At 40.8% G+C, this 14,888-nt stretch overlaps 1 protein-coding gene across 1 annotated transcript in view; it reads left to right on the plus strand.

Annotated features, from left to right (window-relative positions):
* Nucleotides 1-4,054: 4,054 nt before the first annotated feature.
* Nucleotides 4,055-14,888, plus strand: part of LOC308098723 (cytoplasmic phosphatidylinositol transfer protein 1-like) — a gene marked incomplete at its 5' end in the record, with an annotated part of 188,967 nt that continues 178,133 nt past the window's right edge. Inside the window, one exon of the mRNA XM_080447149.1 lies at nucleotides 4,055-4,102. Within this exon, the coding sequence (XP_080303275.1) occupies nucleotides 4,055-4,102 (48 nt within the window). The remainder of the gene's footprint in view (nucleotides 4,103-14,888) is intronic.

The following is a 14,888-nucleotide window of genomic DNA, read 5'->3' on the forward strand; positions in this document are numbered from 1 at the left end:
CAATGGAAGATCTCTGCTGACATCTAGTGTTGTAAAGCAGCACTGCTTACACATTCTATTGCACACACACACACACACACACACACACACACACACACACACACACACACACACACACACACACACACACACACACACACACACACACACATATATATGAGGGGGCCTAGAAAACCTCGCGTGACCCAATATAACTCCCCAAACACTCAGATGATGAGCTAGGTCAGTGGTTATCAAAGTGCGGTCCGCCACCCCCCCCCCCCCCCCCCCAGGGGTCATTGAGAGGGTCCCAGGCGGTCCCTAGCAAAATGGTTAATATCACAACAGAATCAGTTTAATAACTTTCATCAGCTAATTTTCAAAAAAGTCTTGGGAAAAAAATTGAATATATAAAAAAGAAATTGAATATATAATATATTGAATATTTTTTTATATTAAAAAATAAAAAATTTTAACCTCACAAATCTTGTATGGGGGTCCCTGGCACAACATTATGTTCTGATGGAGGTCCACTAGCTGCCAAATGCATTTTCATTTACAGTAATAGAAGTACTCATATTTCTTAAGTAAAAGTATCAGTACCACAATGTAGAAATACTCCGTTACAAATAAAAGTCTGGTATTTTGCAAATGTGAGAGATGTATGTATATATATATTTTTTAATTATTTTTATTATAACATTTACAAAAGTTTTGAGAACCACTGAACCAGCGAGGAATCAGGTCAACTTCAGCACCATGGACAGAGACCTATAGTTACAGATCTGAACACAAACTCTGTAGTTTGTGTGACAAGATAAAACATATGGCAATGAGTCCACTGACTGTATGTCAGGGGTCTTCAACGTTTCTCAGGCCAGGGACCCCTTAGCTGAGAGAGAGATGAAGCAGGGACCCCCCCCCCCCTCCCCCACTATATCGTATAACATGTTATAGATTGAACCTGTTCATAGATTTCATAGATGGCTTCATTGACTTGTTTGACAGCAAGTGCCATCAGTGTTGGATTCATGTTCACATGTATTTTCAGAAAACCACTTAAACCCTCAATACTTAGAACCCCCCCCCCCCCCCCCCCCTCTACACCAAACCTCTGGTCTAAAAATAGCCGATCTACAAGCTCTGTGAGCTTGTAGATCTGCTATTTTCGGCTGTCTTATGTGGTGGTAGATTATAGTAGCTTAGTTATGCAATAAGCTATACTGCTTTGACTCCCCCTCTCCCCCCCATGTCAGCACCCAATTTTCAGAGGTTCGTGAGAATGGACCCATAGGCTACTACTACTGTAGCTCAGTGGTGGAAAGTAACTAAGTACATTTACTCAAGTACTGTAGTACAATTTTGAGGTGCTTTTACTTTACTGGAGTATTTTCCAAATTTCAGTACAATATTACTTGTACTCCACTACATCTCAGAGGCAAATATTGTACTTTTACTCCACTGCAATTATTTGACAACTTTATTAAGTTATTGATTTGAGTTATTGGTTAACCAGCTCCATATGTACATTTTGGCCATTTGAAAATAGCAGATCTACAAGCTCATTGTGAGTGTGTAGATCTATTTTCAAAAGATTGTTATACATTTGAAAACTTGTGAAACGGCCATGCGGGACATTCTGCATAATGAGTTGTCTACTTTATACTTTTGGTACTTTATGTACATATTTTTGTACTTTTGTACTTTTACTCAAGTGCATTGTGAATTCCGGACTTTTACTTGTAACAGAGTATTTCTACATAGCAGTATTGAAACTTTTACTTAAGTAAAACATGTGATGTTACTTTTCCCACCATTGCTGTAGCTATACGTCTCCCTGTAGTTGTTTAGAAGCAGGATCCCAGTGGCTATTCTAGGATTCCCTGTGAACACCATTGTGCTCCTACTATCTATGATCTATGAATAGAACCCCCCCCCCCCCCTCTTAGCCAAGCGCTTTATTCTTCCACTGCTCCCCTCCGTTCTGTGCTCAGTGTTGCCAAGTCTGCTTATTATAAGCGACTTTGGGATTCTTTTTTTGTAGAGTTGCTTGTAGGCTAAATATTAGTATAGTTGCGGGTTGCGTTCCAAAATTATATTAGTTGACTATTTGGGCTTGTTTCCACATTTTGTAATTCTTATTTAAAACCGGTGGTTCTCAAATATTTCATCATCATCATGGATCCCACCCGAATTAATATGTTGCCTATGTGTTGTTAGAATGTTTCACAACGTTTCTAAATATCATACATTTTATTTCAAGATTGTTTATGAAAATAGCAGATGCATATAGGTAGCTGATATATTGCACTTTTACCTTAGCGCTAGGTACTCTTGGTTGCTTGTTTTTGCAGAAAATGCACTTAAGACTTCTAGTGATTAGTAGTTTTCGTTCCCTACATGTTGAATGCACTTATTGTAAGTCGCTTTGGATAAAAGCGTCTGCTAAATGACTGTAATGTAATGTAGTTCACCCCAAAAAAATGACTTAATTTCTAGTCATCAAATTATTGGCTCAATCTCCTATTGACATACAACCCGATATCCCGGTCATCAAGTTATTGGCTCAGGAATGCAACAAAAACGAAATCTCCATGAATTCAAGGCTTCATGGGGTGTGTAAATGATAGCAAATAAGTCATTTTTTGGGGTGAACTTACTCCTTTAAAGTGCTCATGTGGCCTAATTGTCGCTTCTTTTGGGCTCGTTTTCCTAGACCTGGTTGCTTATTTCTCTCACCAAATGTGGCAACGTTGCATGCAACGCAAGCCAGCGTTTCTACGAGATCTTCTGTTTACAAACCAACCTGTACAGACAGGCAGTCTATCCTGGCTAACGTCATAATAACGCAAATTATAAGAGAAGTCCTTTCGGTTTGAACTGCCCTGCATGTTGGACTGACACGGACTCAGGAGATCATGCAGTGTAACGGGACGCAGGGCTTTTAATTATAGCGACGAGCGAAACACCGAAGACATGAAGATATGATAATAATAACAACAACTGGGACTGGATGTTGCATTTTTGGAGCGAATTTATAGCCTACTCTAGTGTTGTTTTTTCGTCGAACTTTCTTCAGTAGCCTATATGGTGACTATATTTGCTCCGTTTGTAGTAGGCTATTGCAAACAGTTATAGGCAAGCGATTGCTTGATTAGCCTATAATATAAAATACAAACATGAACAGTTGGAGGTGCATCGGTTTGCTGGTCTTGTAACAGCAGCAGCTTAGTGCATGGTGCTGGATCTCACGTAGTACAACGGGCTGCAGCAGCCCGAGGCTTGATGCTGAGATACTGACTGAGGAGAGACTGATGCTGAGTACTGCTGAGTACTGACTGATGCTGAGTACTGACTGATGCTGAGTACTGACTGAGGAGAGACTGATGCTGAGTAGCCTACTGCTGAGTACTGACTGATGCTGAGTAGGCTACTGACTGAGGAGAGACTGATGCTGAGTACTGACTGATGCTGAGTAGCCTACTGACTGATGCTGAGTACTGACTGATGCTGAGTACTGACTGATGCTGAGTACTGACTGAGGAGAGACTGATGCTGAGTACTGCTGAGTAGCTATGACTGATGCTGAGTAGGCTACTGACTGAGGAGAGACTGATGCTGAGTACTGACTGATGCTGAGTAGCCTACTGACTGATGCTGAGTAGCCTACTGACTGATGCTGAGGAGAGACTGATGCTGAGGAGAAACTGATGCTGAGGAGAGACTGATGCTGAGTACTGACTGATGCTGAGGAGAGACTGATGCTGAGTACTGACTGATGCTGAGGAGAGACTGATGCTGAGTACTGACTGATGCTGAGGAGACTGAGGAACATAACTAGTGAAGAATCCATCCATCATCTACTATACTGACTGATGCTGAGGAGAGGAGAGGACTGGAGGAACATAATAAGTGAAGAATCCATCATCTTCCCAGACAGTCATCATCATCATCATCATCATCATCATCATCATCATCATCTCTAAGGAGCTAATAGGAGCACATGAGTGAGCCTCTATCCCCAGAACATCTGCTCTTCTTCTCCTGACAGACTGACTACTATACTGGACACACTATGTTGATGAAGGAGTACCGCATCTGTATGCCGCTCACCGTGGAAGAGGTAGGACCATGCAGTCTATTACAGTCTTCTGCTGGTGGTTTTATAGCCTAGAGGGAGTTCTGAGGGAAAAAATGTGAATGATGAGACTCAGGCTTTGTCTGCTTGCCTAAAGAAGTAGTTAAAGAAGGGTTCTAAGTTGGCAATTGGCAGCCACATTGTTATGCAAATTGGAATTTCAAAAACTCTAAACTTCCCTAGCCAATTGTTTTTGGATTCAGCAGTGTGTGTGTGTGTGTGTGTGTGTGTGTGTGTGTGTGTGTGTGTGTGTGTGTGTGTGTGTGTGTGTGTGTGTGTGTGTGTGTGTGTGTGTGTGTGTGTGTGTGTGTGTGTGTGTGTGTGTGTGTGTGTGTGTGTGTGGAGGCGCTGTCTGTCCCTTCTGCACCAAACATCTTTGATTGTGAACTCTTGTTGTAGGCTAATCAAAGTGTAATCCCGATAGTCGCCGCGTGGTGGCGACATTGTCTTCTCTGCTGCTCAATCTGTTCTAGTTGAAGTGGTGCATGTATTGGCAGAAATGTGGTAGCTGGCCATTATACACAATCAAGTGTCCACTAATAGATTGAGATTGAATTACCGTAATTATGGTCTGTTTTTGTTTAATCGTTTCCCTGCATATTTGATGCAATTGGTGGTGTTGTTAAGCGAATATGGCTTGAGAATAGAGGGACATTTTGGGTCAATGCCAATTGACGTGTGTGTGTGTGTGTGTGTGTGTGTGTGTGTGTGTGTGTGTGTGTGTGTGTGTGTGTGTGTGTGTGTGTGTGTGTGTGTGTGTGTGTGTGTGTGTGTGTGTGTGTGTGTGTGTGTGTGTGTGTGTGTGTGTGTGTCACACTGCTGTGTTGTTTTGAACTTTTGATTACTCACACTTTGCTGATGTTTTATTCCAACCTGTTTTACATTCATAATGTATAATAATTATGCAATAACATGAATCATGCAATTCCATTCTTGCCATTAAGATCCTATTTGCATTTGTGAAACATTTCCAACAACGTGGCACTATTTATCTATCTATCTATCTATCTAATATTGTACTTCTCCTATGATTAATAGCAAAAAATAGCTGATACAAGCTGTGAGCTTGTAGATCGCCTATTTTTGAAACTTCCTGAACCATTTTTACTTAATATTATTACTGTGCTTTAACACTCTTACCTGATTGATTGATTGATTGATCGAATACTTTATTACGTATTCGATCGATTGATCGAATACTTTAAGAAAGTAGGTAGCTGATATATTGCACTTTTACCTTAGCGCTAGGTAAACTCTTAGTTGCTTGTTTTAGCAGAAAAATGCACTAGGACTTCTGGTGATTAGTAGTTTTGTTCCCTACCTATGTTGAATGCACTTATTGTAAGTCGCTTTGGATGAAAGCGTCTGCTAAATGACTGTAATGTAATGTAATTAACAGTTTGCAATTTGTACAGAGGTACGGTTTAGATTGATTGTTAAAAGGATAACACAAAAAGCCCTAAGGGTTTGTTTCCATTGTGGTCCTGTGCATTCAATTAATGAAGACATGTAAAGACATGTGATATACAATAATAAACAAGACATAATCAACACTAGTATCAGTGAACAGATATGTACAGTAAACAGTTGGGGGTGGGGGGGGCGTGTCATTTCTGGCGCTAAGCTTAGAGGGCTTTTCTATTGGACCATTTACACATTGCAGACAGGTGCTCTTTTATGTCTGTTTTGAAGGAGGATAAGGAGTCACACTTTTTGATTGTTGGAAGGGCATTCCACATTCACCTGTGGGAGCTATAGCTATGTTTAATTAAGTTACAGGATAATAGAGTGTGTATGGACCGCTGTCACACTGAGAACAAACAGGCAGACAGTGTGGATGAAAGCTAATTCTGATTCTTCTGTGCAACATGTTTGACAATGGAAACTGTCTTATTATGATGTTCAGAGTTGGTATGAGGTTAGAACTGTGTCTGTGTTGTACTGGTCTTTCTGTTGTAAACATGGCAGCAGGCAGTTTGCAAACGTTGCTGTATATTCCATTGTCCCTAAGGCTGAACAACAGACGCTGTTCTATTAAAGGTGCCATAAAGGTGCCATAAAGGTTTCATGCGTCATTGAACGTAGTCTGAAGACTCACCTCTTCAGACTCCACCTCACCTTAGCCCGTAGCACTTGCCCTAGCCTCGACGACCTTGCAGGCTTATATGCAAAGGCTAAAATGTAACTTAGACAGCATGTTATGTAGACCAGATGCCAGCTTCATTTGTAGACCTGGCATCCTACAGTGTGTGTTGTTTCAATGTACAGAGTATAGATTTCAATACTATACTGCTTAGAATGATGATGATAGGTTCTTGGTTTACCTATGATCCTACTACGATGACTATTTCTATGCCTCTGATGTATTAACTAATGTTTTCCTTGCTTACTCTAAGTCGCTCTGGATGAAGAGCGTCTGCTAAATGCCTTAATTGTAATTGTAAATTGTGAACATATTTTAAATATGGTGCAACTTGGTTCAACTAGGCCTAGAGATTTGGAGGATTAAGGTCCTTACACACCGGGGCGATTTCTTTCATGCGAATAATACGTTTTTTTTAAAAACCTTATAAAGTCAATGCAAGCTTCCACACCAGTTTCGCGGAGCGAAAAAAGCGTCTTTTAATTATTCGGAACGAGTCCGAATTTTGCGTATATTCGCATATTCGCCGGTGTGTAACCACCTTTAGGCTTGCAGTTAGGAAAATATTCAAGATGGGATTAGTATAAGGCGTTAGAGGTTAGCTTTAGGGGTTGGGGTTAGAATAGAAATTGGGTAAAAAATGGCAATACATTAATAAAAATGGCATTCCTAAAATGTTGATTTCCCATATGCAAATGTGCCTGTGAGTGTTGGCGCAGCAGTAATGATATGTTTCTTACCGTAGGCCGGTGTTTGGATTATTTTGTGATCGCTCACATTTTTTTTTTACAGTATCATGCAATGCATGATTATTGCCTTTAAGATCATCATTTGCATCTGTGAAACATTGTTTCCAACAACGTGGCATAATCGTTGCTGTCGGGCAGAAACCTCTGATCTCCATATTGTAACTTTTTTTCCCGTAAATTAACACCCTACTTGATCATACTACAGCGTCACACAAAAGCGTCAAAAGTAGCAGATCTACAAGCTTGTACATTTACTTTTGCTGTTTTTGAATTTGAATCCTGAAATGTAACAGTTTTGGACATATGGACGATATGATATGAAGTTATGAGTGGTATGACATGAATTCAGGACTGTGTGTGTTCTGCTCTCACTGCTCTCTCTACACTGCTGCATTCCATCGAGCCTGAGAATGAACAACAGATGCTGTTTTATCAAAGGTGTCATCAAGGCTTCATGCCTCGCTGAACACATTTTAAGCTCGAGTCAACTTTACCAGTGTGAGGATTTGTTGGTTGCAGACTGTGTGTGTGTGTGTGTGTGTGTGTGTGTGTGTGTGTGTGTGTGTGTGTGTGTGTGTGTGTGTGTGTGTGTGTGTGTGTGTGTGTGTGCGTGCCATTGTAAAGCTATAGTCATCATTATTTGTCCAATAATGTGTGGTCTTGTTCTGATAGCCTTTCAGCTTGACTGAAAAGATTAAACCGCAGACGTTCATCTAAACCACTGTCAATAATCCAAACCATGAAGTCCAGGCTTTCTCTCCTGATGTCTATTGATTGTCATCTTGCATGATCATCCTCTGTCCAACACTTTAACCCATTAAAACCTGAGGCCAATTCTGCAAATGCCTTCTTAAACCAGTAGTTCTCAAAGAGTTCTCAAAAGTTGTTCATGCCAAGGACCCCCAAAATGATATGGCGGACCCCCCACCTGAAAATGTTTTGTGCCAGGGACCCCCCAGAAGAGAAGATTTGTGTTTTCTTTTTGTTAAAAAACACTTTCAAGATTTTTTTTAAAGCACAGCTTTACCTAGCTGTGCTTTTTGATAGCAGATGCTTGTTCAGCACAGACACGATCACAGCTGCTGTTTGTTGGTCTGACTATTAAATTACCATTGATCTGTTAGTACACAAATGGCCCCAAAAAAATTACACATTTTCTATCAATTACACACCCCATGAAGCCTTGAATTCATGGAGATGTTTTATGTTTTGTCGCATTCCTAAGCCGACGCAGTCACTCAAAGAGTCTCCATTGAGTCTCCGCCGGTCATCAAATTATTGACTTAGGAATGTGACAAACACTAAAAAAAATTCATGAATTAAAGCGTCATGTGGTGTGTAATTGATAGAAAATAAGTCACTTTTTTGGGTGAACTACTCCTTTAAAACTTATAATACACAACTTATACATGCATGCAAGCCTGCAGAGGCACAAACACCATAGATCTTTCTTTCTGTCTTTCTGTCTTTCTGTCTTTCTGTCTTTCTGTCTTTCTTTCTTTCTGACATGCCGTGCGTTGATAATATTTGATAGTTGACCTACATGCCAACAGGATGGTAGCTGGTGTACAGCATGAGTATTTTTGTTTACATAATGTCACGTAACCGTCCAGCCAATGAGCACATCTGCACGGTTGTCCCCGCCCCCACAGCAGGAAGTGAAGCAATGCGAATAGACGTGAAGACTGTCATTATGCAATCACTCTGCCTGGCAGGCTGGCAGACAGGCAGCTGAGAGACAGACAGCTGTGAAATACAGACAGCTAATGCAGGGTGGGAGACAGACAGCTGCGAGAGACAGACAGATAATGCAAGGTGAGAGACAGACAGCTGTGAGAGACAGACAGATAATGCAGGGTGGGAGACAGACAGCTGCGAGAGACAGACAGATAATGCAAGGTGAGAGACAGACAGCTGTGAGAGACAGACAGATAATGCAGGGTGGGAGACGGACAGCTGTGAGAGACATGAAGAGTCTCATTATGTAATCACTCTGACTGGCAGGCTAGGAGACAGACAGCTGTGAGAGACAGACAGATCATGCAGGATGAGAGACGGACAAGCTGTCAAGCAGATCATATCACAGATCATATCACATGGACAAAACGTATATAAAATATAAAATAATCATCCATAAATAAGACAGGAAGTAATACGAATTTAATGTAACTGAAGTGCAACAAAATAATTTAAGCCTACGATTGTGCAAGTACTTCTTGTACTAATGCATGATTTAGAATGTCTCGCATGAATAAAACACTAAAGTGAACTCTCATCATAACCATAATCTTTCATTTGATTCCTAGCCCTTCTAGTACGAGTGTTACACCAACATTGGTGACCACTGGTGACCTATTGATATCAGTGACTCCAGCAGTTGCTGTTTTAATTTTCATGATTAATCTGACCCAGTGCCTGTAAAATTATAACCAATCTGTTCACCTGAAGAGATAATTATCTTGATGGGCTTTCTGCTGCGGATGGCAGCTGGAATTGCTAAACATTGAACTCATGGAGTCATAAACCTAATTAGGTCACCAATTTCAGTGTAACTAACTACCAATAAAACACTGGACAAAATCATATACTGTAACATTAACATATGTGAAAAGTCATTTTGGTCTTGGTCTTTAAAAGCTTGTAAAACTAGTTTTTATCGTGATACCGATAAATAGGAACTTAAAGTATACTAATGGTGCATTAATTCTACTTACATTGATCCAAGCCGGTACACAATCGATTAAAATGAAAATAACCATGATCTGAAAATGCACATGGCCTTAACAAGTCATCACATGGGTGGGCCACAAACGCTTTTGAGATTTTTAAGTGGGACTTTGGATTTTTAAGTGGAACCCCTGTGCTAGGCCAGTTTGATTGTGGGGTTACGCCACATTGCTTGAGTGCCTGTGTGTAAGACTTAACACAATGCAGAAGTGATACATTTACATGCTGGAACTGTCTGCATCCGCATAGTTTTATGCTTTGACAAGCTCCACATGCCAGCCACAGTGACCGCACGCACGCACGCACACACGCTCACACAGAGACAGAGAGAGGTATTTGGGAAATGAATCAGTCACTTTGACAGTTACACAACAAACCTACTGTAAACATCTCAAATAAGCAAAACTACATTCTAACTATAAGCGTCAAAACTTCAGCAAGAACCTTGGTCTAGCTCTCAATTAGGACATTCTTTGGTTGTCAAATGCAGTTTTTCTCAAACATTTTCATGTCGGCCCCCCAAATTGATTTTGCAGGGGACCCACCATTTGAAAATATTATATACAGCTGATTTTGATGTTATATCAACTCATTTAGCTGGGGACCCCCTGGTTGGAACACCCTCAAGGACCCCTGGGAACCACTGATCAAATAACTTTGCCATTACCTAAGTCCAACTCTATGAAGAGGGACAAGTGGCGTAGCGGTCCAGGCACCTAGGCTCTCGGTCGCGGGTTTGAGTCCCGATCCCGACGACCTTTGCTGCGTGTCACTCCCCACCTCTCTCTCTCCATTTCCTGTCAGCCTACCGTCCTGTCAATAAAGGCATAAAAGCTCTATAGCTCTATTCTATAGGGCAATTACCTTGTGAAATAGTCTTCCAGGTGAAGACTAGCTGTCCCTGAGGCAGCAGCTAGGATCCTTATGAACAAATAAGGCCCCCCCCCGCCAGGACAGGACAGTGTACAGTCTGATTACTGTGCACTTTGCTGCAGTGTCCAGAGCCATTTTGGATTATTAGGCAATTTAAAAGTGCTTAAAACTAAACATGCAATCAAGCTGGGACTCAGGACACACTTGTCTTTCATCTTTATGATCACACTTTGCACGCTTGAGTTATAAATCACTTTAAGCTGCATTTTATGTATGAAAACTGCTATGCAAATTATTCTTATGCATTAAACCAGTGTACGACATACTCTTCCCTTGTCCTTAAACCAGCGGTTCTCAAAAGTGGGGTCCAGGGACCCTTAGGGATCGTTGAGGGGGTTCCATTTGTACGCTCTCAGAATTATGGGGGGCCTTGAAATCAGAAGGTTCGAGAACCACCGCCTTAAACTAACAAGCGCACTCATACAGTAGTACATCCATTTGCACTTCAGGGATGACCAGCACTCTGCGTTTGATTCAACGGCCAGGGGGGTAAAGGTTAATTAATGCTTCATCTGTTCATCTGAACGACACTGCTGCGTGACAAAGCATGAATTATGCTTAATTCATACTCAGTTGTACACAAAACATAGCAGATCTACAAGCACACAACAAGACAGATTGCGATATTTACTCAAATATTTACTATTGAGTAAAAATCTCAATCAAAATGTTTTCTAAATCCTAGCAGTTTTTTTTTTAAACGTTATGTTGCTACATCAGTGGTGCTCAAAGGTTTTCATGTCAAGGACCACCCAAAATTATATGTATTTGGCCACGGACCCCCATCTCAACATATTTTGTTCCCCCCACACACACTCTGTGCCGCGCTATGAGCTTGTATTGCTGCCATTTTTTTATAGCCAAAGAAATCTAAAATAACACAGATGCGTTCCCGGTCTTAAGGGATCAAGCTTGAAGTACTAATGGAAGTGAAGCATAAAGCCCAGTACGTACATCCTGCCAATATCCAAACTTTTCTTGGGAACAGGAGGTGATCAAATTGACGTCATCGGAAACCAGATTGTATCCACCTCATACCCAGGTTGTTTCAATCTCAATCTGTATATCGTCGCTGGGCTGTCAGGCAGAAACCTCTTGTCTCCATATTTTTTTTTTTCCGTAAATGAATTCCCTACTTGATAGCAGACCGACAAACTCGAAGCAACGCGTTTTTGAGCGTGTAGATCTGCTACTTTTGCTATTTTTGTCTCCGCCGGAGGCGGAGAGTATGTTTTCGCTTCTTCCCGCCGTGTGTTCACCTCCCTCCTAGCCAAGCTAACATTGGTCAAGCTCCACGTGACACGTGTCAATATGTTGACACCAATGCCTTTGATTGGCTAGAGGGACGCATGACGAAATAAAATCCTATAAATAGGTGTGTCACTTCAAAAAGCCATTTATGTTTTTGAAGTGAGGTAAGACAGGATCAATCAGTCTTGATTGGAACAGTACCTTCCAGTACAAATCACCCGTCCGTGCGTGTGTGTGTGTCCCTCTGAGAACACCTAACATTGGTCAAGCAAAGGCGCAGAGGCCAAAGCTAAGAAAGCATACTCATCTACAACAGTAACACAGAAGAGGACTATAGAGTTGAATTGATCCCACAACAAGGCCGAAGTCTTAATACTGTAACAATTGGCCACCTTGATCAAATACATTATGTAGCACTAGAGAAAACTGACATAGATCAAACACACCAATCAACTGCTGAAACTGTTCAAGACAATGAAGATGAAGAAGACAGACAAGCATTTGAACAAACCAGTCAATTACGACGACTCCCATATGACACATTGCTTCAAGAAGAATTTTTTTTAGATGCAGACACTACATATTCAGTCGCCCCTGCAGAACACCAAAAACCACGCGCATTCTACCAAGACGACCCGTTCTACCAAGACGACCCGTGCTATTAAAATAGCACGGGTCTGCTGGCGGAGACTTGTGCTCCGAGGAGCACATTTTCTAGTTGAATTTGAATCCTGAAAAGTAACAGGATAAGATTTCCACCCGACAACCAGGAGGGGCGAGATTCGCTCCCGGATCTCGCTGTCCCTCCCGACAAGAGACGATATCGTCGCTGGCAAGGGGAAAAACGTTGTACGTCCAAAACAGTTACTACAAAATGGAGTAGCCTTTAAAAAGTTTGGTGGTTGATGTGTTCTGTATTCTGTATAGTCTAACGACCGAAACGTCGAGAAATAAAGAGCTACATTTTTGCAAGTTCCAGACGGTGTGCGGGTCCCATCCTTTGACTTAACCATCAGAGATCTCCTCCAGAAAATGGAATAAAAATACCCTGTGTTCCTATTAGTCAAATTAAGGCTGTTGTTAAAACTAATTGGTTAAATATTTAAAACCCACAGACAAACATGATCACTTTCACTTTCAAAACTAAATAAAAATAAAGCAAAAAATAGCAGATCTACTGTACGACGCGTTGTGAGCTTATCGGCTATTTGAGCTACTTTTGTGCGACGCTGTAGTATGACAAGGTAAGGCATTGACTCATGGTACTCACAGAGGCAGGGAGGGCAATTTGCTCTCATCAGGGCTTCATTGTGTTCGGTGCTGCTTGGTTGTGGCCTGACGGCTTGGCTGATTGGGAAGGTATTTGTGATTAGGCTGCAATCAGCTGCACAGCCTGCACTGCATTAATCCTTGGCCCTGGACTGAAGGATTAGCCAGCTACTGTGTGTGTGTGTGTGTGTGTGTGGACCGCATGTAGAGATGAGATTATGCTGTCAATGTCAGAAGTCAGGTATGGGGGTAATTGTATGTTGCTGCTCTCTCCACTGCAAGTCGATTATAATAATAATAATTATTATTATTATTATTATTTAAATTGCATCAATTTAAAAAAAAAAAACACTTGCCGATTAATCAAGAAAGTGTATGTATGTATGTATGCATGCATGCATGCATGCATGCATGCATGTATGTATGCATGCATGCATGCATGTATGTATGTATGTATGTATGTATGTATGTATGTATGTATGTATGTATGTATGTATGTACAGTATGTATGTATGTATGTACTGTATGTATGTATGTATGTACAGTATGTACAGTATGTATGTATGTATGTATGTATGTACAGTATGTACAGTATGTATGTATGTATGTATGTAGCACTTTACATTTGAAACAGATCTTAATGTGTTTATGAACAGTAAAGTACAGAGTGCATCATTTACCTTCATGCTTGTCTGTCTGTCTGTCCTCTACACTTTCCAGTGTTACTGTTCACAGAAGGTAGGTGTGTGTGTGTGTGTGTGTGTGTGTGTGTGTGTGTGTGTGTGTGTGTGTGTGTGTGTGTGTGTGTGTGTGTGTGTGTGTGTGTGTGTGTGTGTGTGTGTGTGTGTGTGTGTGTGTTATTGTGAGGACTGTGTAGAAGCAGACTCTATTAGCACTAACATAATAGACCCTCTGCCAGACACTAGACAGCAGACCAGTCCATTCACTTTACGGGGGAAGTCAGTTTTAATATCATCACTGTTGGGCAGAAACCTTTTAAGGTAAAAAAAAAAAAAAAAACATTGGAAATTATTGCCTTAGCTACTGGTGATACGACAGTGGTGGGCAAAAGCAGAGAAAATGATCGGCTATTTTCGCTATGTTTGAAGAATCCTGATTTTTGTTTTCCACCTACAGTACATTAGTGCATAATGACATGGCCAAAGACGGGACACCAGGTTGAAAGTAGATTATGTGTGTCTGTGGGTTTTATTATTAATATTGAACCAATGAAAAGTTTCAACAAGAGCTTGTGACTAAATAATAACTACAGTGGATCTATTGGAACACATCAGGTTCTTTTTGTCCCCCATTTCCTGATACGTAACATTTGTGTGTACATACAAGGTTCCAGTGGTGGAAAAGGTACTAAAATGTTATACTTAAGTAAAAGTATCAATACTACAATATAGAAATACTCTGTTACAAGCAAAAGTCCGGAATTCAAAATCTACTTGAGTAAAAGTACGAAAGTATTGGTATCAAAATATACTTAAAGTACCAAAGGTAAAAGTACTCATTCTGCAGATTGTCCTGTTTCACAAGGTATCATAATGTATAAAATGTATAAAGATCTGTTGAAAATAGCAGATCTACAAGCTCACAATGCGACGCATTGTGAGCTTGTAGATCGGCTATTTTCAAATAGCAAACGTTTAAATAGGGCTGAAGTGGTTAATGTTTCGTAATAATAATCTAA

This window comes from Gymnoscopelus braueri, assembly GCF_963280865.1.
Source record: "Gymnoscopelus braueri genome assembly, chromosome: 13".
Classification (NCBI taxonomy): Eukaryota; Metazoa; Chordata; class Actinopteri; order Myctophiformes; family Myctophidae; genus Gymnoscopelus; species Gymnoscopelus braueri.